The 27032-nt window shown below is 36.1% G+C and overlaps 1 protein-coding gene across 2 annotated transcripts in view; it reads right to left on the bottom strand.

Moving 5' to 3' along the window:
- Positions 1-27032, bottom strand: part of LRP1B (LDL receptor related protein 1B) — a 1768615-nt gene that overhangs the window by 882866 nt on the left and 858717 nt on the right. For both annotated transcript variants that reach the window (XM_069473041.1, XM_069473049.1), the window contains exon 7: positions 6456-6618. In XM_069473041.1, coding sequence (XP_069329142.1) covers positions 6456-6618 — 163 coding nt within the window. The remainder of the gene's footprint in view (positions 1-6455; positions 6619-27032) is intronic.

The raw sequence follows: 27032 nt of genomic DNA, 5'->3' as shown, positions 1-27032 counted from the left end.
ATGTTGACTTTACGAGTGATACAAGTCAAAGAACAAAAGGAGAATTGAAGCAATTTGGGTTAAAGTTTTTGGAATAATTAGTACAGATTTATAATCCTAGTAATGCTGTCATTATATTGCATTAATCACTCCTTGAATATTCGGAGAAATGTGTAAATAACCCCCTTGGCACTTTCCATCATACAGGTGAATACAGAGGTAAGCCCACCTGAGTACTGCTCCTACACATAGGACCTAGATGTTTTCATAAATACTCTAAATAACCTAAAATACACTTTTACCAATTTGTATTATTCATCATTTTTTTTTTCCAAAGAAACTTTAAGATACAGATGTCTAGGAGAGAAAGTGCAACAAATCAATACATAAAATCAGGAGAATGATTATTGGAGCTATCAAAAGTCTCCATTCTTCTCTGAGTTTTCTCCTAATGAGGAGGAATATGTAAGAAGATTCTAAGGGAAACTAAGTTTACACCTGTCTTCAGGAAGATACTTCTCGTTGAACAGTGGATAGGTGCATCTGATTATGCAAACCTAACTCACATAGCTGTATTAAAGGTGATGGTGGTCAGGAAAGCAACTTCTTTTTTGTTGTTGTTTGTTTGCTTGTAGATATGCGTAGTAGGTAGTTTTTCCTTAAAAAGCCAGGACTCACAATTTGCTATCTGTCAAAATTTAATAAGAATTTCAAAAGCTTAAGGCAGTCATGAATAATAGATGGGCACACTATCCAAAACTGATATATCCATGGGGAGAAAGAATGAATATGGTTATGTGTTTAGATATTTTATAATGTCCAAACCCGTACAATTTCAGAATTATCTCAATCCTCAAATCTGTAGGTAGTGATTGGAGTGGGGGGTGGGGTAATCTTGAGATTTAATTTTCTCACAGTGAAATCTGAGGGGTTTAATACCCAAAGGTCTATAACAAGTCTACTTTTGTCCCATTGTAAGTGAATTATTGAGTGAAGATTTCAACCTGAAACCTGAGGTGGCTCTGGGAGAAAACGAACAGAAGTGAGAAACCCACTATCTATCCTGAAGACCTCCTTGCTGTAAAACCTCTTTCATGTGTACAGGCAAACATGCTTCATTTTCTAGCTTCCCACATTCACATAACATCTCAGAGTAGAATTTCATTTGTCAGTCATGCTCTCTGATGGCTGCTAACTTTGATTCTATTTTTAATTTCTTAGCCTTCATTAGTTTCAACAGTGGGGATCCAGGTTGGTAATGGGAAGGGATGTTTTAACTATTAAACACTGGCAATCACTCCAGTGTGAATTTAACTTCTGAAACTTGAACTTCACTCTCCTATCTCCTAGCAGATGATCTTGGAGAAAACAAAGCCAATACACTTTTCCCTCATTATTGACATGGGGTCAGGGATTCACAAATAAATTCTACAGATCACTTTGCCATTCACTCTCTGAGAGTCAAAAAGCTCATCCTACATAGAAAACGAGTATATGTTATACTTAAAAAATATTTCATTTCTGCTGTTTCATTTAACACAGGAGATTGCCCCCTCTCTCAATTTAGCCATCTCACATAGTTCTGTTGAACTTGGGTTTTATATATGGTATCCCAAGTCACCTAAAATATATTTTTCACAAAGTTTTAACTCCAACTGCAGTACCTTAATCAAAATATCTATTTACTTTTACTCTGATTTTCTAATAATTGTCATATTTAGGATTAGTTAATCTTCTCTCAATAGTTTTGCAACAATTTCACATTCATGGTGAAATGTACTCTCTTCTCAAGTCTAATGTGATGATTTTTTTACTTTAATAGGAAGCTGAGGGCCTTAAATATCTTAAAAGTAAAATTGTAGATTAGCTCACCTCCTGACATTAGCTACAACCCACAGTAGACCTAGATACTACATGATTTAATACTGAACCAATGTCATGTTCAAAAATGCAGTTCAGTAGACAAAGGCAACTATGACAGAATGTTACTCTTTAACCTTATCTTCTAAAAGACTTTGAAAGTATTCTAAATATATCTTGAACAACATCATCCATTGTTAAAATAACGTTTCCCCTGTTACCCTATTCCCTAATGGAGTTTAGGCCATGGTAACGCAAAATATGGTGCCTTGTCATTTGAGGAAACAGCAGAAATACGTAGGTCACACTTTGACCTTTTTTAGCCCTTCTCTCCTGAAGCAGACCATGAAAGAATTTTCTGACCTTTCTCTGAAGTAGGTCATAAGACCTTCATGTGAGAGGTTCCAACTCTATAGGCAAAGGAAAGGAATGTTCTTATCTCTGATGATACAGGGACACAGGGAAGAATTTGAACAAACAGGTCTTGCTAAGTTCCCCCTTATTTGTTACTATTTGATCATACTCCCTTTTGTCCAATCATAGTTTTCCATAACAATTCACTTCATCAAACTGAGGATAAAAATACACAGATTTTTCTGTTTCTTTGGATCTTATTTCTGAAGGCTTCTGTGTCATGTAAAATCTATAATAAATATATTTGTTTAGTTTTCTCTTGTTTATCTGTCTTTATTGTACGTGCCTCAGCCATGATCCTAACAATTCGGTGAAAAAAAGATCTTTCCTTCATTACAACTTCATCCACACAGTTCTTCTGTACTTTTTTTTCTCCCTCCAATATCCCATATACAATTCATCTTTCTTTCTGGGCTATCCCTCTTTTTTTGTTGTTTTTTGTTTTTCTCATTTCCTCTCCTCTTTCTCAATATTTTATTGTGTAACAGATTTAGTCTATATGGAATAAACCTTTTTAGGAGGGTTTGTAGTATAAAGAGAATGGGCCTTAAAAAGGTCATCTTTGATGGGGAAGGATGTTGATCTCATTACTCTATTCATAATGGTAGGATAGGTGTTTAAAATATTAGTAATAAGCTTTGAGGTTACATGAAGAAGAAACTTCACATATTCTACAACTCAGAAAGTGTTATAGTATTTTTTATGTAATCCTCTCAGTAGCCCTGCAGGGTAGGACTATGATAATTCATATTTTTATACAGAGAAAACAAAGGCAAAGAAAGCATCCAAAGTAACTGGTGGAGCCAGAATTTGATCTCAGAGACAGTGATTCCAGCATTTGCTTATCCACTGTATAAGCAAAACCCTAATAACCATCAGACAGAAATGCTGTTTTGATGTTGGTTGGACTATGATCTCTATGCCACCTTCCAACTCTAGTGACTCCATAGAAATAATTCTGGAAAGTTTTTCAAGGAACCATTGAAAGAAAATACTGCTAAAAACTTGAAAGAAAGAAGAAAATTCTCTAGATGCAATCAAGGAAAAATAGTCCAAATTAACAAATCAATGTAAACACCTAAAAATCCAAGAGAATATACAACCAAGGTTGATAAAAATAATCTCTTCTTGGTAGCTTAGGATGGGAGCCTGGTTCAAGTCATAATGAGAGCCCAGAGAAAATTAGTAATCTATATTCAAACGATGAAGTACTAAAAAAAATTGAAAAATAATAATGATATTTCTGCAATAATCCATAAATACAAAGGGAATAGGAGGTTGAGAAAAGTGAAGTTAGAAGTATGGCTAAGTGTTAATAAAAGGTACTTTTTCAATGTAGTCTTTTGGGAGGTAAGGCAAATTTATTTCCATTTCCAAACCTATTAAGGTCAAGCTCTAGGAGTTAGATCAGATTATTAATACACTCTGATGTTTTCTGAACAGAAGTTTAACACGCGGGGCCAAAGATATATCACACTGTACAATTAGGAAAAGCTAGGAGAAATTTCAGTGTTGGAAAATTTCCCCATTAGTGGGTCATATGGAGTTATTCTAGCCTAAACTATCCAAATTACTCTGGAACAGGACCAAATATAGAAGTTAAAGGAAAAATCTACTGTTTCTTTCCTGGATAGCTTCACATTAATCCTAGCCAAATTCTGATATTAAGAGAAAAGTAGAATGTGTTAATATTTGAAAGTGTTCTATGTCAAACATGCCTATGTTTATAAAAGAGAAGAGCGAGAAGAGCTTATTCCTTCTCTGATATCTATGATTCATGATCGAAAAACTGTGCTACAGAGACAGACCAAACTCAAACAAAAAATTCCAAAGAACCTATTGTGATAAATGATACATGACAAAATTACATTTAAACAGTTACTAGGCCCAAAGGAATCCAGCTGAGAATAAGTGCAAACAATGTGGTGGTTTTCTACTACTAATTCCTTTGACAAAAATGACAAAATATGTTTTTTTCATATAATGACAGGGAGAAATAAAAAGCCTGAGAACTTAAAATATTATATTTTTTTTCAGAAAGAGAGATGTTCACATATATTATATTTCAGATTGGCAGCCTTATTTGGAAAGGGTCTCTGGCTATTTGTTTTTAAGAAAGGGGGAGAATAAAAGTAGTAGAAAGAGGGGAGGGACACAGTAGTTTCACCTCAACATTTTTGACAGACAAGACTATCTAAAGGCTAACTTGAAATTCAGTTAGGACATCCAGGGAAAACCATGCAAGCAAATATATTTCTAAACAGGATGCCAAAAGAATGTTGTTAGCACATTTGTAAATTTCCAATTCTTTCTTACTACCCTTATCCAACAACCCAAACAAATCAGTTTAAATACAACTTCTTCTCCTAATGTCTTTTGAAGCATCACTGCAGACAGATTGAGTCAAGTAACCATCTGCTGCAAATACAAATAGAGCTACATTCAAGAATTATATTATACAGCCTTCCTAGCAAAGTTCTTACGTGCAAGCTGTTCTTGTCAAAATCAGAACCATTGTGATGATGCATCTTAATATTCAATCAGACTTTAAGAGTGACAAAAGTCCACATATGGATGACAGCTGTTTCTTCAGTAAATATTTTCCCATTTATTGAATGGAGGCTTATGGCAGTTTAGGATATGTTACATCAGAAATTTCAGCCTGAACTGCCTGAGAACGATGAAAACAATAACAAGGATAAAATTTCAGTTTTCAAATCTTTGCTACAATTTACATCTTAAACAATAATAGCTCCTCCAATTAAAGTGGTACATTATGCCATTAATTTAAGGATATCCCTGTGCAATACTGACTGATGGAAGAACTGAATTTATAAGATTCTATATCTTTTTTGCCGCTGGCCCTTTCTCTAATAATGCCACCATGTTTGTAAAATATAAGAGTATAATTCCTATATTGATTTATTAATCATATGAGCAAAGTTGATGGGAGTTTAAACAGTTTATGATTATATTTTGACAAACTGTGAAATATTTAAAAAGATGAATGGGCTATTAGCAAAGGGAAGGTCAGATAAGATAAGGCCTCTATTTAACCAATAAAGTGGCTTGCAAAATTGGAAACTTAAAAAAAAAAAAATGAAGATGAATGCTGATGAGGAACTCCATAATAATAACGGGTTTATACATCAATAGTTACTGAAAATGAAAAATAGAGTCTGATATAACAAAGATATCCTTAAATGTTTAATAGTACCTTTGAACATATAGCATACCCCTTTTATAAATTCTAAATGTTATGCTGGACATAAGTATGTTAACAGCATATCTTTTAAGTAACATTTTTAAAGTTTGCTAACTACAAGGCCCACTGGTAAGTATAGTTGGGGCTCAGAAACCATTACCCCAAAATATGGCATTTTTGATATGCTGGACTGACTGAAAAAGCCTCAAGGTCTCTCTGACCTTCCCCTCCCCCACCATCTGCTCTCCCAAGAAGTTAAAGTTTCTTTATCTGCCTAAGATCCAGGCTCACCTGGGAGAATAATTTGCCTTTTCTTCCCCTCCTGTAAGACCAGGAATAGACGCTTTAAGATGATAATGTCTTGTCTCTCAGACTCACTCAAAGAGAACTATTTAATATTTACCAGCTCATCTTTGTTCCCCATCCATTCATCCTCCCTATTAATCCTTTATTGCCCCCTCAACAGAATTCCCCATGTCTCCTCTCCCATAATCCATTTTACCAGAAAGGTACATAAGCTTTTAAACCCTGATGAGGCATTGAGTTTTCATTCAGAAGGCTCCTGTGTATACATGTAAAATAAATTTTTATATTTTTCCTCCCATTAATCAATCTGACTCATGTCAGTAATTTTTCAGTGAGCCTCAGGGGGTAGGGTGGGAGTAAGAGCCATGCTCCCACAGTATTAAAAAGTCTCCTCTCTTTTTAATCTAAAACTATCCTGATGTTCTTTGGTGATCACAAAGCAATTCTTGGGAAGGTGGAGGGTTATTTGTGTCTCAGGTTAGGTCTGCAATATTGATGTGTTACGAAATTGCTATTCCCATCTTTTTGTATGGTGAATTACAACTTTTTTCTCTTTCTGCAATGCAGTTGTTAAAATCAACATTTTTTTTTTAATTTTGAGTCTGCAGTTGTATTTTCCACAACTCCTGTCAGATTGTATTTTTTTTATTGCAAACTTTTTTATACCAAACACTATAAAAAAATTTCTTACCCTGCTATTGGATCTACTGCTATTGCCTTAGGATTATGAAGCTCCAGATCGATCAGGGTGACACATACAGACCCGTTGTAATTACAAACAAAGATCCGGTCACTGACATGGTCCACAAAATAGAGATTTCTGGTGAGCCAGTCAATCGCCATTTGTTGCACATCTGAAAAACACATACACAGAATCATTGAATCATAGGTGCAAATCTAGTATCATAAGCCAAAGAGTACATAAATCTATCCAAACTATCACAGAAGACATTTCAAAAGTTTAGGCATTTTCATAAGAACCTGCAAAAGAAAATCTCTTGCCATGACAAAATAAGTGACTTTATTATTATATAAAAAAATGAATATTTCTTGGTACCTTTCTTCTTGCTATCTAAAGACTGAGGATGACCTAGACAAGTGAATGAAGGGTTTCTAAATCATAAAATACAGGTATTTACAGTATAAACTTTCTTTTAGTTTTTGCATTTGTCCAAAATAGTTCATTCAATTCAACGCACATAAATGATTCAAAGGCATAGCTAAAAATCTATAATAGCAAGAGAAGTAAATACCTTCTGTGAACTTGAGGCAAACCCTTGTTTCCAGATTCTCTCTTATTAAAAGAAAAAAAAAAAAAGAATTGGAGAAGGTAGAAAAGGAAATCTATTGGCTTCGTTTGTTTAAAAAAGTATCCAAAACTTGGAAATAAAGCAAAAGAAAAGGTGATAATTTCTTTCAATGGTATCCTTAGACATTGTAAAAAAGGCCTGTTCAATGATTAATAGTCTAGTAGAGTGCTGCCTGATAGCACTTTCTACAGAGATGACAATATTCCAATCTGTACTGTCCAAAAAAGTAACGACTAGCCAAACGTGTCTATTGAGCCCTTAACAAGTGGCTACTGTGAATGAGAAATTGAATTTTTATTGTATCTCTTTTTAATAAATTTGAATTTAAATTTAAATAACATAGGTAGCTAGTGGCTACTGTTAGGGCTCAGAAAATGCTACTCCAAAATATGCCACTTTGGACTTCAAACTGAGAGCATCTGAAGAGCAGCAAATGCAGTAAAAGGCTGTCTCTGAAGTTCTCTCATCTGACTAAAAGAAGTTCCTCCAGAAGAAAGGCAACTGTCATGAGCCTCCTCCCTATAATCTCATCAGATTGGAAAGATTAAGTCAGAGGAAAGGAGACTAAAGGTGGACAGCACAATTTGTCACTAACTCCCCCCACCAACCCTGCCCTGAAACCCCAAGCTCTTATTTCTTTCTGTAGTGCAGGATACTGTAAAAACTTCAACTGTCTGGTTTGCTTTGGAGTCTCATATTTTGTGGGATCCCAATAAGTATGCACATAATAAATTTGCATGCTTCCTCTCCTGTTAATCTGTCTGCTGTCAAGCTTACTCCAGAAACTCAAAGAATAGAACCTTCACAGGGTGGGAGGAAAATTTCCTTTGCCTCTACACTACTATGGGTAGTGTAGCTCTAGAAGAATGTATCTGTGTTTGACTTGAGTGCTTTCTCTTTGGTCAGACCTAAACATTGAAATTGTATGTTAATTTGTAGGTAGTTACCTGTCAGAAAGGATAACCCCAAAGATTATGGATTTACTGCCCTGTGAGGCATTAAACATTTTTATATATAACCTATAAATCTCATTTAAGAATTATTTTTCTTTAAAATGCCTAGAAATACCCAATTCTACTAATGCTCTTAGATCAATAATACTGGTCTGGTTCCCTCAATAATGCCATATAGAAATTACTGATCCATGTTCATTTTAGATGTTTATGACAGTCATGATTTTAACTTTTAAAAATTATACTTTACGATCTCCTTACTCAAACTTAGTATGAATCTATGTATGATTCATTGACTAAACAGAGTGACAGGATTCAGAACAGTCTACTTCAAACTATGACACCTTTGCATATTGAACATTTTAAGCTGAAGAAATTTGAGAAAATGCAGGTGCAAGAAGGGCTCTCTGACCTCACCTTTTTCCCTTGAAGCAGGTCATAGAAAAACCAGATGCTGAAAGGACTCTCTGACCTGTGCCTTCTCCCCTGAAGTAAGTCATAAGATCCTCATGTTAGAGATGTCCTCTCTATACCCAAAGGAAAGTATCCTTTTTCTGAAGATTGAGGGACACTGAACAGGCCTTGATAAATTCTCCCCAGTTTACTGTCCTTAGCTCTTACCCATGCCTTATCATGTTTTTCCACAATGCCCTACTCTTTTTCAAAACTAGTATGAAAACACTCAGGCTTGCTGAACACAGTGGCTCATGCCTGTAATACCAGTTCTCTGGGAGGCTGAGGCAGGAGAATCACTTGAGCCCAGAGTTCAAGACCAGCCTGGGCAATAGCAAGATCCTGTCTCTTCAAAAAATAATAATATAATAAAAAAATTAGTTAGGCATGGTGGAGCAGGCCTACAGTCCCAGCTACTCAAGAGGTTGATATAGGAGGATTGCTTGAGCCTAGGAGTTTGAGGCTGCAGTGAGCTGTGATCCTACCATTACACTCCAGCCTGGACGAAAGACTGAGACTCTGTCTCAAAAAAAAAAAAAAAAGAAAAAGAAGAAGAAGAATGAAAGAAAGAAAGAAAAAGAAAAAAAAATTATTTTAAAAAATACTCTGTTTTAACCTTTTCTTTGGGTCTTCATTTCCTTCTTAAGGTCTCATAGCATATAAAACTTACATTAAATAAATTTGTATTATTTTCTTTTGTTAATTTTTTTATTAATCTAATTTGCATGGTCCCAGTTGGAGAACCTAAGATAGGTAAAGGAAAAGAATTATTCTTTTTCCTTCCTTGTAAGAATTTCCTTCTAAAATCTGAGCCTAAACATTCTTCCTACTACATGCCTCAAAATACTTCCTCAGTAACATGCTGCTTTAGTGAATGATATTCTCTTAACAGAAAGACTAACAAATATATATGTGTCACCATTATCATTTGTAATGGTATATTGTTAAAGCAAGAAAGAGAAAACAGCAACTTTGTGGGAATTTCTATCATGCCCTACAAGGACAAGCAGAAAGTAAATATTGCAATTCATTGGATATGGATTTTCAGGCCATCAATTATAGTTTTATTTCTGAATTATACAGTCTTTAGGAAACTGTAAACATTTAAATGTTTCTCACACTACAAGAAGCTTTTTTCCAACCAGCCCAGCAACCAGGATTTTTAAAAGTCTGAATTATTTTTCTGTTGCCAGAAATCTGAAAATATATGCTTTGTTTTGTTTTTGAGTCTTTTTGCGTTATTATATCAGCTAGAGCTCAGAACCCATTTTTTCAAATGCCATTTCAAATACCTTGGGTTCAGATAAAGTATGTGCCAGAGTCTATTCAATGACCCATCCCTCATGCTGGGCATGCAGTAGCTTTAGTCTGTGCAATTGTAATTTCAGACAAAAGAGCCATTTGACAGCATTGGTACCTTCTTTCCACCCTTTATCATTTTAGAAAGATTCTCTGTTACTGAAACAATAGGTATTGTTAACAACTATCCAAGTTTGAAGCAGTGAATTCTCAGTAAAGAGTTTAATAATTAGCCAAACACTTAGTAATTTTGGAAAATTGACTTTGTTTCTTTTTCTTATGGTTGAAGTTTGTCTGTTTTTAATTTAATTTGTATTAGTATTAGAAAGTTGAGCCAATTAGACAAGGAGTTCAAGCAAGTAATCCAATAAACAAATAGATATAGAAAGATAAATTTGGCTGAATTTAATAAGCATTTAAATGTTTTCTAAGCCATGAGAAGCTTTTTTCAACTAGCCCAGAAATAGAAGGGTTTTTTTTGGTTTTTTTTTTTTGTCTTCTAGAGACAGGACCTCACTCTGTCACTCAGCCTGGAGTGCAGTAGCTTGATCATAGGTCACAATAACCTCAAACTCCTGGACTCAAGTGATCTTCCCACCTAAGACTCCTGAGTAACTGGGACTATAGGTATGTGCCACCATGCCAGGCTAATTTATTTTTTTTTAAATATTTTTTAGAGATGGGGTCTCACTGTGTTGCCTAGGCTGGTCTCTAACTCTTGTCCTCAAGCCACAGAAACCAGAATTTTTAAAAATCTAAATTGTTTCTCTGTCTCTAGAAATCTGGAAATGACTTGAACATTTTTGGAAATGGGTAAAGTTTCTAGACAACATATTCAGTATTTCATTTTAATTTTGCTAAAATATAACAAAGTTCATAGGAAAGGACTAAAAATAACCATAGTCATTTTATGACACTACTAAAATATCTTAAAAGTTTTAGTAAGGTCCTCATTGATTTACTGTTACTAGAATGAAATTTTAAATATTTTCCTGCTATTACATTTTTCTAGTTGCTGTTTATTCTTCAAAAGTCACCTGGATTTTGCTTTCGGTGTTCTTTTAAAATAGCTCTTGGTCACTCAAAATTTCTTAGTTGCAAAATGTTATTGAGAACTTTTCTGTTCATATCTACAACATCTGAAAGTATTGACCACTCACCTTCTGAAATACAAATAACTCTAAATTTCAAGATTGACAAAATTTAAAAGAATAAAAATATTTTGAAACTTGTATTATATAAATGTAAGTAACTATTAATAATGCTTTCAAAACCCTTGATTTGTTAGGTTCAACAACTTAATGTTGTTCCCAGTGGAAATTAATTAAAATAGACATTCAAGAAAAAAATTTAAAAAAAGGAAAACAATGAATACTTATCATAATTCATAATTAACTAAAAAGAAAATCAGGGTTTTTTTTTTTGTCATGTCATAAGGCAAGTAATTAATTTCCAGAGTTGATGAATGTAAAACTTAAACATTTTAAGTTCATTAGAAAGCAACATATAGTTAGTGTTTTGGACTGAATTGTATGTCCTCCAAAGTTGTAGCCCTAACTCCCAGCACTACAAAATGTGATTGCATTTGGACATAAGCTCTTTAAAGAAGAGATTAGGTTGAAATGAGGTCATTAGGGTTGGCTCTAATCCAATCTAACTGGTATCCTTACAAGAAGAGACGATTAGGACATGCAGAGAGACACCAGAGCTGCATGTGCATGTAGCCAGGCCCCTTGAGATTATAGTACTCAAGCATTTTTAGTGACCGACATAATGTAAATTCTTACTTGCTTCCTGCTCAACACCCCTTGTTCTCACAGTAATCATTAACTGCTGGTGTACTGTTTGTTAGTCAAGCAGGAGGAGACAACTCCAGGGTCACAAGAAAAATGTATTAGTTTGTTTTGCAGAAGGAATGAATGCCTTTGAGGAAGTTAGCTGCTGACACACAGAAGTCTGGTTGCTCAAGATGTTATCTGAGACTGTCCCCTGGAACCCCTTTCCTTACCTCGTAGCCACAAAGAACCTCCCTACTTCTTCTCTTTGGGTAGATGGATCTGAGAAATCTTACTATCCTGTCTTCTTGGTTTGGCCAAATCAAAGAAACCTTTCTCTAACTTTAAGCACTGGTATCACAGTGTTTGGCTTCAACTATGCATCAGGTACATGAGCCTGCATTTGGGATTTGACATACACAGGAAAGGCTATGTGAGGACACAGTGAGAAGGCAGCCACCTGTAAGCCAAATAGAAAGGCCTTGGAGGAGTCCAATCCTGCCAGCACCTTGATCTGGGACTTTCCAGCCTCCACAACTGTAAGAAAATAAATTTCCATTGTTTGAGGCACAGGGGTATTTTGTTATGGCAGTTCCAGCAAGCTATTAATAATATTTTACTAATAAACTAGTATTGTTTAAGAGAGTGATCCATGCCACAAAATTAGTAAGAACAAAAGTCAAATCTTATTAAGAAAAAAATATGAAAGGGATATCTGCATGACTTTTCAATGTCATTTGGGACCATTATCTAACAGGCCTATCCAAGGATTAGTTAATTCTCTTGGGGCACATATATTTGTTTGACTTACAATTTCAAATAAATGTTGATTAGTTTCCATTAACTAAAAATTTAGATATTAATTTATAGATTGATAAATTGCAAATAGTTTTTGTCTAATAGAGATTCTGCAAATGATTTCCATCAGGTAGAAAAGATTACACTTTTATTGTCTGGTACAATATGAACTAATTTTATATCTAATTGTGCAATCTTATATAAACATTTTTTCTTTCATTTATTGTAAATATTTCATTCTCTTCCATACATCTTTTAACTAGCTTTACCATCCTGATGGTTCTCTCATTAATGATCTAAGCAAGTCCCTGACATATTTCCACTATATATTTGCAAATGTCATATTTTTAACTTTTTGAAAATTATACATTGAGAAATGTTAGCATTCGATTTCTTCTTTATTTGCTATGCAATATTCAGCCATCCAGAAATGCCAAATTTAAATGTCTATAGGGTCAGAAAGATAACATAGGTAGGCAAAACTTGTTAATATGAACTGTGATAAATCTAGATGATAATCAGAAAGTATTCACCTACCTAAAAAAGGCAGCCTCAACTTCAACTGCTTGTTTTGATATATTAATAGAAATGCTTCATTGTTTCAAAGAAGCTCAATACATAAATTTCTGGATTTCATTTGAAATCTCCCAATTTTTAAATGTGATAAACTAATTTTTAAAAATTATAAAACATTTTATATATCAAACACAACCTGTCTGCAGCCACATTAGATCAAAGACCACTAGTTCGATTACACCAAAGCAAGCAAATACTGGATATCATTTAGTTTAGCCTAGGCTCTAATTAAAAATATGTTTTTAAGAAGGTAACTAACATCAATAAAAGCCATTGTTCTTATATTAAATCAACAAAATAGCCAGCTTCCAAAGTACGCAGGGGATTAAATCAGATAACAAACATCAAGAAGCCAGCACAGTGACATGCAGTAGGTGCTACACAAATATTAGCTGCCTCCCAGAGGGAACTAAAGATTGCTCTTTAGTTTGTATGTTTGTGACTACTTGTGATATGTGTGTTTATTAAATAATACTAGACAAAGCAGTAAATAAGTTAATTAACGATAAGATAGACACTCAGTAGTTGTGGTAACTTTAACATGTACCCACAAGATCTTTGATAGTTTTCTTTTCAAGAGGTAAAGTTTAATTCTCCTCCTCTTCAATGTGGTCTTTGTGACTAGTTCCTACTGAATGAAATGTGGTAGAAATGATCGATTGTTATTTTTGAGGATAAGTTGTACAAAGCATTGTAACTTCCAGTTTGTTCTCTCTCTTTGGGTCATTCATTGTGGTGGAACCCAGCTGCCATGCTATGAGGATAACTCAAGCCACCTACGCGGAGGCTCATGTTGTAAGAAACTGAGGCCTTCTGCCAATAGCCAAAGAGTAAGCTGGGAAACCAATCTTCTAGCCCCAGTTAAGCCACTAGATGCTTGTAGTCCTGGCCCAACATACTTACTTACTTCCTACCTTCCTTCCTTCCTTCCTCCCTTCCTTCCTCCCTTCCTTCTTTCCTTCCCTTTTTTGTTAGAGACAGTCTTGCTGTGTTACCCAGGCTAGAGCACAGTGGCATGATCATAGCTCACTGCAGCCTCTAACTTCTGGGCTCAAGCAATCCTCCTGCCTCAGCCTCTTAAGTAGCCAGGATTAAAGGTGCACACCGACACACCTGGCTAATTTTTAAATTTTTTGTAGAGATGGGGTTTTACTTTGTTGTACAGGATGGTCTCAAACTCCTGTCCTTAAGCTATACTCCTGCCTCGACCTCCCAAAATGCTTGGATTACAGGCATGAGCCACCATGACTGCCCCTTGCCAATATCTTGACTAAAACCGCACAAGAGACTTTATGACAGAACCACATAGCCAAGCCATTCCTGAATTTCTAACCCATAGAAACTGTGAGATAATAATGTTTACTATTCTAAAGCTGCTAAATATTGGGGTAATTTGTTATGCAGCAATAGATAACTATCAGAGTAGTCAAATCCTTGCAATTTTTAAAGATGAATTTTGTTAGCTTCCCAGCACTTGGATATCATTTTTAGACCAACATCTAAACTAGACTGCCTACATCAATAATGGTTTTGGATCCCTGAAATTACTTCCAGTGCAGCTCTAATGCTAAAAACACAGAGGATATTCTATAAATGCTCATAAATGAACCCTGGTGAATTTAAAGATAACCTTTCATGAAACCTTCTGATCTTTTTAAAAAGTGTGGTTCTGTGCAGAAACTACTGCATTTGGGCACCACCAAGGCCTGGATCTCTTATTTGGTTCCATTCTCAAGAAGAGCAGAGTCAGATAACACTAGTGTTATGAAAAAAATGAAACAGAATGACTGAGAGCGTGATTAGTCAGAGAAGGCATCCTGAGAGGGACCTGAAGGAATGATACTTGAACTGAACTCAGAATGACAAGAAGATGCTAGTCATGTGGAGATAAGGCCTACTAAGAAGGAATGGGTTTGGCATACTCTAAAAATGAAGAGCAGGGGTGGAAGGAGATATATCACAGCTAAAGTGTGAATGAAAGAGAAAAGATGAGGTAGCAAAGATAGGCAGGGATGTAAACTATGGTAAAGGGAAAGATTTTACAATAATTGAATTATAAAACCAGGGAATTATGCTGTTTTAAATGTGATTTTTTATTTTTATCATACAGTAAATGTGCATTATTTAAAAAATCAAACACCCCATCAAGGCTTATGGTAAAAAAACAACAGTGCCCACTTCACCCCTCTCTCTTCCTACTGTTTTAGCTATTTCAATGCATTTACTTTCATAATGGTATGTAACATTCTTCTACTACTATTTTCAATTTTTTTCAGTTTATTTATAAACTATTGATTTCTAGTATATAAGATTAGGATTTTATTCTTTACACCCTTCTACACATATGCACAAATATACATTCACACTTTCTCTACCCTCAACCTCCCACAATCTCAGTTTTTAGTTAAATTAACATTAAGTGTTTGTATAATTATGACAATACAAAATTTTGTTGATAAGTGACAAAGGGCTTATTATCATTATGCCTCCGTCCTTGAATAACTTTTGGGTTTTTTTTAAGAGTTAAGTGCCTTGTCTTCCAACTATTTTTCTCTGTCTTATAATTCATTATTGCATAATTCTACAAAAGAACCATAAAACTCCTCCCCAAATAGAAAAACATATCATTATTCTGTCCTGGTTTTTGCTGCTGCTGTTGTTGTTTTTGTTTACTTTTGACATCTGTCCTGTTGCCTGCCATCTTCCTACTCCAGTCTGCACTGGCTTGCTCCATAGCCATTGTCCAGGGGCTTCCTTTTATTAGTCCAGACAATTACTGCTTCCAAAATTAAATCTGTTTTCTGCCAAATATCAGATAAGAAATTGCCTGGCTCTGGGAACTGGTATAGGGAATCTAGAGGGCTAGATGTTCTGAAAACCGTTTCTAAGCTAATCCCTGTATTATTAGCATCATCCTAAACCTCTACCTTCAGAGGTGCCCAGGGTTTCTAATATTTGAACTCTTCTGAGGTTCTTTATCATGGCACCTCACTTGTACTCACTTAGCAGAGCAGATAAATATTAAATCTTATTCATTTATCCTTCCACCATCTGCTCTTTGTTGTCCAAAGTTGTCATACATATGTTGTCTCTTTTTCTTTTGTTATTTTTGGGTTAATACATTCAAAAAATGTCTTTATTGTACATAGAGTGGACTTTCAAGGAAAAACATATATGATATAAACATTTGTTTGATCTTCAGTGTTTAATGAAAATTCACCAGGGGCAGTTTCAAGAAGGGAAATGAGATGTCTGGTTAGCATTTTAAAAAAGATAATTCTGGCTGTTGTGTGGATAAATGGGAAAAGTATGAAAACAAATGACCAGTTAGGAAGATACTGAAATTTTCAGGAGGGAGACATGGTAGCTTCAAATAGTATCAAAGGAATGGTGAAGTTATGTGGCAGACACTCACATTTTCTTAGTCAACATTAAGTATGTAGTCATATTTAAAGGGACACATTTAAATTCTAGTTCTGGTGAAGGATCCAAGACAACAAAGATTTTGAAGACATCACAGAGAATCAGAAAAATTCCAAATGCAGATTGTTTTTATTCACATTTCTGTTCTTGACATTGTGAATATTTTAACATTTTTATTTTCAAATATTGTCTCTCAAGCCGTGATGTTAAAAAAATGGTAAGATTGTAAAGAAATCTATTCTGTTTCTCTTGATTTATGTGTCTCTCAAATGGTTTAAGTGGGAAATTAACAGTTAGGTTTTATATCACATTTGTTTGCTAGAATATTTGAAAGTGCTCATTGAATGATAAGGTGATACGATTGGATTTATTTTTACTTTAATATGTCACCATAATCTTTAACAAGAAGTATGTACTAACTTTAGTCTTAAATGATATTAAAAAACCTGAGTTGAGCAAAGTCTCTGTCAGATTGATACAATAATTAAAATGATATTATAGAAGTTCAGTTAGGATGGACTGTGAGCAGGCACACCCTTAATCTAAAGGAAAATACTCTGGCACATTATAGAGCCCTTTCTTTTTCCTTTAACTAATGAAAGATTGTCCCTTTCTAATCTCCAATCCTGTTTCTTAAATGGAGGAAATGTAGTCAAAATGAGCAGCAAGGACATTTCTGAATACTAGTAGTCACAGAGATCTACATAGAGCCTATGTGCATGTCTTTGAGGAAAAAGATGAGGGAAGTTTTTCTAGCACGAGATGGTGGGTCAGTTATCAGGTACTTGTGTAGTGTCTCGGATGCTCTTATGTTTTTTGTTAGGGGAAAAGGGCAACAGATGAATGAGGTTTTGCACCTCCTTCCACTTCCCTGTTCTACCATTTCCCAATTCCTTCTAATGCAAGCCACAAACCAACCTTTTTTTCCCTATGATGGATGCACTTGCTCAGAAAAGGTGCCAGCGTTATTCTATCTTTACAGCAGAAAACACAGTTTGCACAGAGGTGTCTTTTTCCCAGTAGGCAAACTTTATATTCTTATTTGAACCATAAATCAAATAACTTAATCCTTCATTCTATTTTTTTCTCTCCCCACTTCACCCTATATTCAGTCTATCAACAAATCTTAAGGCCTCCCACTGCAAAACTGAAAATACCCGCTTCTTTCCATATCTGCTATTACTCTCCTTGTTAGACACTATCTTCTATCCTCTGTATGCTACAATAGCTTCTTAACTGGCCTCTTTTCTTCCTTTCTGTACCCACTATAATAACATTCTTCACAGAGCACCCAGAGTGATTCACGGTAAACAACAAATTATATCAAGACACCAAAGAAGAAATCAGTACTCCCTATAGTCAGGGGTCTGTACAGTTGATTGCCAGTGAAAAAGTCTTAAATTGATAGAATTTTAGGATTTATTCTCCTGCACAAATGGTTTCAAAAGTACATTATCAGCATCTTTACAAATATCTAAGTTTGCTGAACTTTAGCTCAATTTTAAGTCAAAACAGTATATATACAGTATTTCTCTTGTGACATTTTGCCACCAAGGCCACTCAGAAACTGAGGTGCAGTAGGTTTTCATTTGTATTATTGTTTCTTCTACCTAGTTTTAGTAAACAACAAGATTTACTCTAAATATTCAGTTTGTATTTTCATTTCCCAAAATATCACTCATCTACTTAAATCTCCAATGACCCACCATGCTCACAATAAAATCCAAAGTCACTAACATGGCCTACAAGGCTCCTAAACTTCCTATTTTCTTATATTGTCCTCACTTACTGTATTATAGTCACAGTGGCATTTTTATTTTTCCTTGAACCTGCAGAGAAAGCTTCTTCCTTAAGACATTTGTAACTGATCTTCAAGACAAAATGGAGTCTGATATGTGCAGGGCTTGTGCTCTCTTTTCATTAAGGTATCTGCTCAAATGTCACTTTCTTAGAAAGGCCTCCCTTGACCAGCAGATATTAAGAAAATCACTCATTCTCCCATATGTACACAAACACACACACGCTCACAGAGGTGTGACTCATCTCCATAAGTTTTACTATCGCATTAATTTTATTTCCTTTGTAGAATTCACTGACAAATTAATTACTTATTGGTGCATTATCTCCCCACGTTAGAATACAAGCTCCATATGAGCAAGGGTCCTGTATGTCTAATTCACTCCTGTAATCCCTAAGCCCAGAACTGTGGTTACTTCATGGTAAGCACCCAGTAAATATTTGTGAATGGATACTGCTGTTATATTCACAATGGCTTTTGCTTAAAAACTTCTTGCCTAAAATCTGTGCTTTTACCTTTTCATCAGTCAGTTTAGGAGTCAGTTGAAGTCATAGCTTCTTTGTTCTTTAATCAGCAGCAATACTTTGCTTACTTTTACCCATGACCCCCAATTTAAGAAGTCACTATTCTTTCCCCAGGAAAGAAGTATATAGAAAAAGGACCTATATTATTTAATGTAAATGAGTAATTTTATGGAAGGACAGTTCGGCAGATAGTAATTTGCAGGAATGAGTACTTGGGGTGAGTAACAATAGTGTGAGGAGTTATAGTACCATACAACACTGTGGAAGAATAATGACAACTGGGGAGCCTGAGTGAATAAGTAGGGATAAGAACGCAAAGATCAGGGGTGTGGGGGGCAAGATGGCTGACTAGAGACATCATCTCAAAAAGAAGGAAAAGTTTTAGATGAAAAACAAAACATAGTTGAGGTATAATTCTGAGGGGAAAGTGTCAGAACCTACCAGAGATTCCATGGGAAGAAGTTACAATGCAGAACAGGAAGAAGCAAGTTTTTGGCAGAGATCAACCCCTAGGAACTTGGAGTCCTGTCAGGGTTTTGTTTCTCCTCCCCTCACACGTCTGGCACACTACAGGCTCCCAAGCTGCTGGAGGGCTTCTCTACACTCGTGAGCCCAAAAACTACTGCTGCCACCAATGAAATAGGAGCTCCTTAAGAACAAAGCACCAGGCTGCCAGCCCCCTCAGGGTTGCTCCCCCTCAACATAGACCTGAGTGGAGGTGGTGGGTACCATACTGCTTCTCCACCCACTGTGTGCCTTTGTCCTCCCCAGGGAGCTTCAGCCCTTAAGTTTTCTTGTCACTGTTTCCACAAAAACATTTTCCAACTCCTCCCCCGACTTCAGTGGAAACAGGGGGTCCATGCGTCCCAGGGGAACTGTGATCCCAGAGCTTAGACATCCAAGATGGGCTGCCTTCATGGGAGAGAAAAGTGCAGCAGACCAGGGGAGCCCCTAGGAACAAAGGGGGCCAGAGTGTCAACTTTCCTCCATTGAGACTCTTCTTCCTCTCCTTTCCCCTGCCCACTGCTGCTGGGTAGTAGCTCCCATGTGAGTCGGCATGGGTGCCCCAAGGGATAATTGAGCCAGGTCTCTCAGAAATGACTGCTTTCCCTGTCAGTGCACCTGTCACACAGAGGCTTCCACAGAGAGTAGGGCTCATGCTTTTCCTCTTAGAGACCTAGAGTGGACCAAGGGGTGCTCAGACTGTGAGCTCCCTGCCCACTGTCTCTCCCCAGTGTTTCTCATTTTTCTGGCTGCTCCAGCAGGGAAGGGCATATCCCAAAGCATAAACCTGCTTGAGCACTCCATGGACAATGCAGGACCAGCATGCTTCTCCCTTGCATGGTCAGGGATTGAACTTTCCCAGACAAAAGAACACTAAGGAAATTTGTCACTACTCTATCTGCCCTACAAGAAATGCTCAGAAGTGCATTATACATGCAACAGCACAATAGACACCAACCAGTGTAAAAAACATCAAAATTTTAAAGCTGACAGCTCTTATAAAAACAATGGCACAAGGGGAAAAAGTTAGAAAATGGAGATGATTCAGCTTGAGTTTATGAAAATAATTATCTTGATTCTCTATATAATTTTGTGTGAGTATTATCCCATACAGGATGGACAACATTGAGAGTCCCAAAATAAAAGCCTAGACCAAACACATAAAAATGAATGGAACATTGTGATGATTATTTGCATAATTCACACATTTAAAGCATTTTGGTCTCTGTTATCTGTATTTTACCAACAAACATTTTTGTGCAAATTGTATAAGGACATGATCTAACTCTCCATAGCATTTTGCATGGGTAATCACAATCTTAGTGCTCTAAGTCCAAAATCTCTGTGGAGATAACTCAGATAGTTCTAATTACTCAGTTACATTCTTCTTGCAAATCAAATCCTCAAAGCTGTAAGACAGATTAAAACTTACATCTGATACAGAGAAAAAGCTGAAGGAAATCTTTACTTCATTTTTTTTAAATGTCTTTTTAAAAAAAATTAGCTGGAAGTGGTTCCTGTTCAGAACCTCAGACTCAACTATTAGGTCATTAAATATGAAATGTCCGATTTTGAATCAAAAGTGTAGTTTATTATTTCACAAACAAAAAACAGTGCAATTAATCAAAGTATGCATTTAAACTATTGACATAGTTTTGCCATCTTAATGGCAGCTTGTTTATGCCAGCAGCAAAGAAGCCTGGAGAGCAAGTGGCTATAAAATCATAAAAGGTGATTTCATCTTTTTGAGAATTGAATATTTTTTCCAGGCAAGAAGTGGCCCAAAGCCTGGAAGAAGTGGTAGTCAGTTGGTGCAAGGTCTGATGAATATCATGGATGACAGAGTGCTTCCAAGTCCAGCAGTGTTGTTTGTGCAACATGTGGTTGAGTGTTGTCTTGCAAGAGGATTGGCCTGTCTCTATTGACCGATCTTGGCTGCTTAATCACAAGCATACTCATCATTTCATCCAATTGGTTACAGTAGACATATGCTAGAATCAATTGATCGGGTTTTATGAAGCTGTAGTGGATAGATAATACCAGTATTGGACCAGTATTGGACCACCAAACAGACACCATTAGCTTTCTTTTTTGATGACTGTTCAGTTTTGGACTGCATTTCGGCACTTCATCTTTAACCAACCGTTGTGCCGAATGTTTGCAATTGTCAAAAAGAACCCATTTTTCATCACACATAACAATACAGTACGGAAATGGTTCACTTTTATGTTGTGACCTCAAAGAAAGGCAAGCTTCAAGATGATTTCTCTCCTGATGCTCATTTCATTCATGCAGAATCCATCTATCCAGCTTCTTTCGGTTTCCCTTTTGTTTCAAATGGTCCAATATTGTTGGAATAATAATGTCCAACCTTGCTGATAATTAACCCGTAGGTTGAGATGGATTCTCTTCCACTACAGCTTTCAGCTCATCCTTATCTACCTTGGTCTCAAGTTCCCCACATGGATCATTTTCAAGATTGAAATCAACAGAATGGAATTTCTCAAACCATTGACATACTCTGTGTTCATTAGCTACATCCTTCCCAAACACTGCATTGATATTTTGAGCTGTCTGTGCAGCATTGGTTCCATGATGGAACTCATATTCGAAAAAACACAAAATTTTGACTTATCCTTAGTGTCACAAAAAATGCTGTAAAAAAAATTTTGAAATAGTCACAAGCCAAAACATGTATTTGAAAGACTGAGAATGTACCTTCACAATAAAAATAAAAGAAGAAATTCAACAAAGTCTCAGGCTACAAAATCAATGCACACAAATCAGCAACTTTCACATACAGGAATAACAGTCAAGCTGAGAATCAAATCAAAGATGCAATGCCTTTCAAAATAGCAACAAAGAAAATAAAATACTTAGGAATATATTTAACTAAGGAGGTGAGAGACCTCTATAGGGAGAACTATGAAAAACTGAGGAAAGAAATTGTAAAAGATATAAACAGATAAAAAAAAAAATATATCATGCTCATGGGTTAGCAGACTCAACATTGTTAAAATGTCTATACTACCCAAAGGGACTTACAGATTCAATGCAATTCCCATTAATATACCATCGTGATTTTTTGTAGACCTCAAAAATAAACGTTCTACTCTTCGTATGGAACCAGAAAAGACTCCAAATACCTAATGCAATCTTACATAACAAGAACAAATCAGGATACATCACTTTACCAAACTTCAAGCTATATTACAAGGCTATAATAACCAAACAGCATGATACTAGCACAAAAACAGAGACATAGATCTATGGATCAGAACAGAGAACACAGATGTAAATCCATCCTCATATTGCCATTTGATCTTTGACAAAGCAGACAAAAACATACAATGGGGAAAAGAAACCCTATTCAATAAATGGTGCTGGCAGATATAGAAAAAATAATTTTACTCTTTGTATGGAACCAGAGAAGACCCCGTTTAGCAAAAGCAATTTTAAGCAACAAAAACAAAATGGGAGGTATTAATTTGCCAGACTTTAAACTATACTACAAGGCTGTGGTTCTTAAAACTGCCTGGTATTGGCACAAGTGCAGGGACACAGACCAGTGGAACAGAACAGAAAATCCAAATATAAAACCATCCTCATATGGCCATCTAATTTTTGACAAAGCAGACAAAAAACATACTCTGGGGAAAAGATTCCTTATTTAATAAATGGTGCTGGGAAAACTGGATAGCCACTTGTAGAAGACTAAAACAAGACACACAGCTTTCACCTCTCACAAAAATCAAATCACGGTGGATAACAGATTTAAACCTTAGGTCGGAAACTATTAGAATTCTAGAAGAAAACGTAGGAAAGACTCTTACAGACATTGGCCTAGGCAAAGAATTTATGAAGAAGACCCCTAAGGCAATCACAGCAACAACAAAAATAAATAAATGGGACCTGATCAAATTAAAAAGCTTCTGCACAGCCAAAGAAACCGTCACGAGAGTAAACAGACAACCTACAGAATGGGAAAAAAATTTCGCATACTACATATCAGATAAAGGACTGATAACAAGAATCTATTTAGAACTCAGGAAAATCAGCAAGAAAAAATCGAACAACCCTATCAAAAAGTGGGCAAAGGACATGAATAGAAATTTTTCAAAAGAAGATATAAGAATGGCTAACAAACATATGAAAAAGTGTTCAACATCTCTAATCATCAGGGAAATGCAAATCAAAACCACAATGAGATACCACTTAACTAGCTTCTGCACAGCCAAAGAAACAGTCACGAGAATAAACAGACCACCTACAGAATGGGAAAAAATATTTGCATACTACACATTAGATAAAGGACTGATAACAAGAATCTATTTAGAACTCAGGAAAATCAGCAAGAAAAAATCAAACAACCCTATCAAAAAGTGGGCAAATGACATGAATAGAAACTTCTCAAAAGAAGATATAAGAATGGCTAACAAACATGTGAAAAAATGCTCAACATCCCTAATCATCAGAGAAATGCAAATCAAAACCACAATGAGATATCACTTAACTCCAGTGAGAATGGCCTTTATCAAAAAAACCCAAAACAACACATGTTGGCGTGGATGTGGAGAGACAGGAACACTCATACACTGCTGGTGGGACTGCAAACTAGTGCAACTCCTGTGGAAAGCATTATGGAGGTATCTTAAACAGATTCAAGTAGACCTGCCATTTGACCCAGCAATCCCATTATTGGGCATATACCCAAAGGAAAAAAGGTCATTCTGTAACAAAGACACATGTACCCGAATGTTTATAGCAGCACAATTCACAATAGCAAAGATGTGGAAACAACCCAAATGCCCATCAATACATGATTGGATTAGTAAGCTGTGGTATATGTATACCATGGAATATTACTCAGCTATAAGAAATAATGAAGATATGACATCTCTATGGTTCTCCTGGAGAGAGTTGGAACCCATTCTATTAAGTGAAGTATCCCAAGAATGGAAAAACAAGCATCACATGTACTCACCAGCAAATTGGTTTCCCTGATCATCACCTAAATACACATCTGGGAACGACACCAATCGGATATCAGACTGAGGTGGGGGATGGGGGAGGGGATGGGTGTATGCCTACACAATGAGTGCATTGCGCACTGTTTGGGGAATGGTAACGCTTGAAGGTGCTGACTCAGGAAGGGGGTGGTGGGGAAGGGAGGGATATATACCTACATGATGGGTGCAACGCGCACTATCTGGGGAACAGACACGCCTGGAGCTCTGACTTGGGGGGAAAGGCGGTACATGGGCAACGTATGTAACCTGCAATTCTGTATCCCCCATAACAATAAGATGAAATAAAAAAAAAAAAGTCCCAAAACAATACATGTTGACGAGGATGCGGAGAGACAGGTACACTCATACACTGCTGGTGGGACTGCAAACTAGTGCAACCCCTGTGGAAAGCAATGTGGAGATACCTTAAACAGATTCAAGTAGACCTACCATTGATCCAGCAATCCCATTATTGGGCATCTACCCAGAAGAAAAAAAGTCATTCTATAAAAAAGACACCTGCACCCGAATGTTTATGGCAGCACAATTCACAATCGCAAAGATGTGGAAACAACCCAAATGCCCATCAATACATGAATGGATTAGCAAAATGTGGTATATGTATACCATGGAATATTACTCAGCTATTAGAAATAATGGTGATATGGCATCTCTTTGGTTCTCCTGGAGAGAGTTGGAACCCATTCTATTAAATGAAGTATCCTAAGAATGGAAAAATAAGCACCACATGTACTCACCAGCAAACTGGTTTCCCTGAGTGCACATTTGGGAATAACACCAATTGGGTATCGGACAGAGGTGGGGGCTGGGGGGAAGGGATGGGTTCATACCTACTTGATGAGTGTGATGTGCACTGCCTGGAGAATGGACACGCTTGAAGTTCTGACTGGGGGAGTGGGGGTGGGGGGAGGCGATGGGTGCATACCTACATGATGAGTATGATGTGCACTGTATAGGGAATGGACACTTGAAGCTCAGACTTGGGGGGATGGAGAGGCATGGGCAATATATATAACCTGAACTTTTGTACCCCCATAATGAGCTGAAAAAATATATATATATAAAATAAATAAATAAATGGTGCTGGGAAAATTGGATAGCCACATGTAGAAGACTGAAACCAGATCTCACAACTCACAAAAATTAATTCACAATGGATAATAGACTTAAAACTAAGGCATGAAACTATAAGAATTCTACAAGAAAATATTGGAAAAACTCTTACAGATATTGGCCTAGTCAAAGAATTATGAAGAAGATCCCAAAAGCAATCACGGCAACAACAAAAATAAATAATGGGACCTGATAAAATTAAAAAGCTTCTCCACAGCCAAGGTCACAGTCAATAGAACAAACAGACAACCTACCGAATGGAAGAATATATTTTCATGCTATATGTCTGATAAAGGGCTGATAACCAGAATCTACAAATAACTTAATCACATCAGCAAGAAAAAAAATCAAACAACCCCAAGAAAAAAAATCAAACAACCCCAAACAACCCCAGTGGGCAAAAGACATGAACAGAAACTTTTCAAAAGAAGATAGAATAATGGCCAAGGAACATATGAAAAAAATGCTCAATGTTCTAATCATCAAGAAAATGCAAATCAAAACCACAATTAGACATCATCCACTACAGTGAGAATGGCTTTTATGAAAAAGTCCCAAAACAACAGATGCCATCGAAGATGCGGAGAGAAAGATACACTTATACACTGTTCATGGGACACAAATTAGTACAACCTCTATGGAAAGTAATATTGGAGGTACCTCAAAGAACTAAAAGTAGATCTACCATTTGATCCAGGAATCCCACTACTAGGTATTTATCCAAAGGAAAAAAAAAAGGCATTTTATAAAAAAGACAATTGCATTCGAATGTTTATAGAAGCACAATTTATAATCACAAATATGTGGATTGAACCCAAATGCCCATCACTACATGAGTGGATTAATAAAATGTGGTATATGTATACCAGGAAGCACTACTCAGACATAAAGAAAAGGTGATCTAATATCTTTTGTGACAACCTGGATGGAACTGGAGGCCATTCTTCTCAGTGAAGTATCACAAGAATGGAAAAACAAACACCACATGTCCTCAGTACTAAATTAGAACTAATTGATCACCACTCATGTCCACATACGAAAGTAAAACTCAAGGGAAATCAAGTAGGTTGGGGGGTGGAGAGGAAGGGATGGGGAAATTCAAACCTAATGGATACAATGCACACTAACTGGTAAAGGGCACACCTACAACTTTTATTCAAACTGTACAAAAACAAATTATGTAACTAAAACGTGTATACTCCCATGAAATTCTGAAATAAAAAATAAATAAAATAAGCGTGAACGTGAACTGTCAGAGATATCAACTGTCAAACAGTACTTAAGGAAATCGGACATTTCATACTTAACCTAATAAATATCTCTCTTTGAGATAAAAAAAAAAGAAAAACAGGAAAAAAGATCATTTATTTTCAAAAGTGCATTTGTATGTCAGTAGAATTCAGTGATTCAATCTTTCTTCCTGCCAAACATGACTCTTTTCTTTGATAGCCATGAAGGAAGATGAAATACTTCAAGAGTTCCTTAAATCACTTGAGAGGACCAAACAATAGTCTGGGCATAATCAGGCACCTTGGAGAAAATACGATAGTATTTTCTTTAAGTGAATTGATGATTCCAAGGAAAGATATGAAATTGTGGAAATCAAATTGTGACATGACTGTTAATAAAAATAACATTAGGCAGTGGACTATTTACACACATACACACACCGAGGAGACACATCAGCAAAGAAAAAATTTTTACGATTCCCT

Source organism: Eulemur rufifrons, chromosome 1, assembly GCF_041146395.1.
Source record: "Eulemur rufifrons isolate Redbay chromosome 1, OSU_ERuf_1, whole genome shotgun sequence".
NCBI classification, from domain to species: domain Eukaryota; kingdom Metazoa; phylum Chordata; class Mammalia; order Primates; family Lemuridae; genus Eulemur; species Eulemur rufifrons.
The sequence above is the reverse complement of the archived record's forward strand: the minus strand, read 5'-3'. Positions and strand labels throughout refer to the sequence as shown.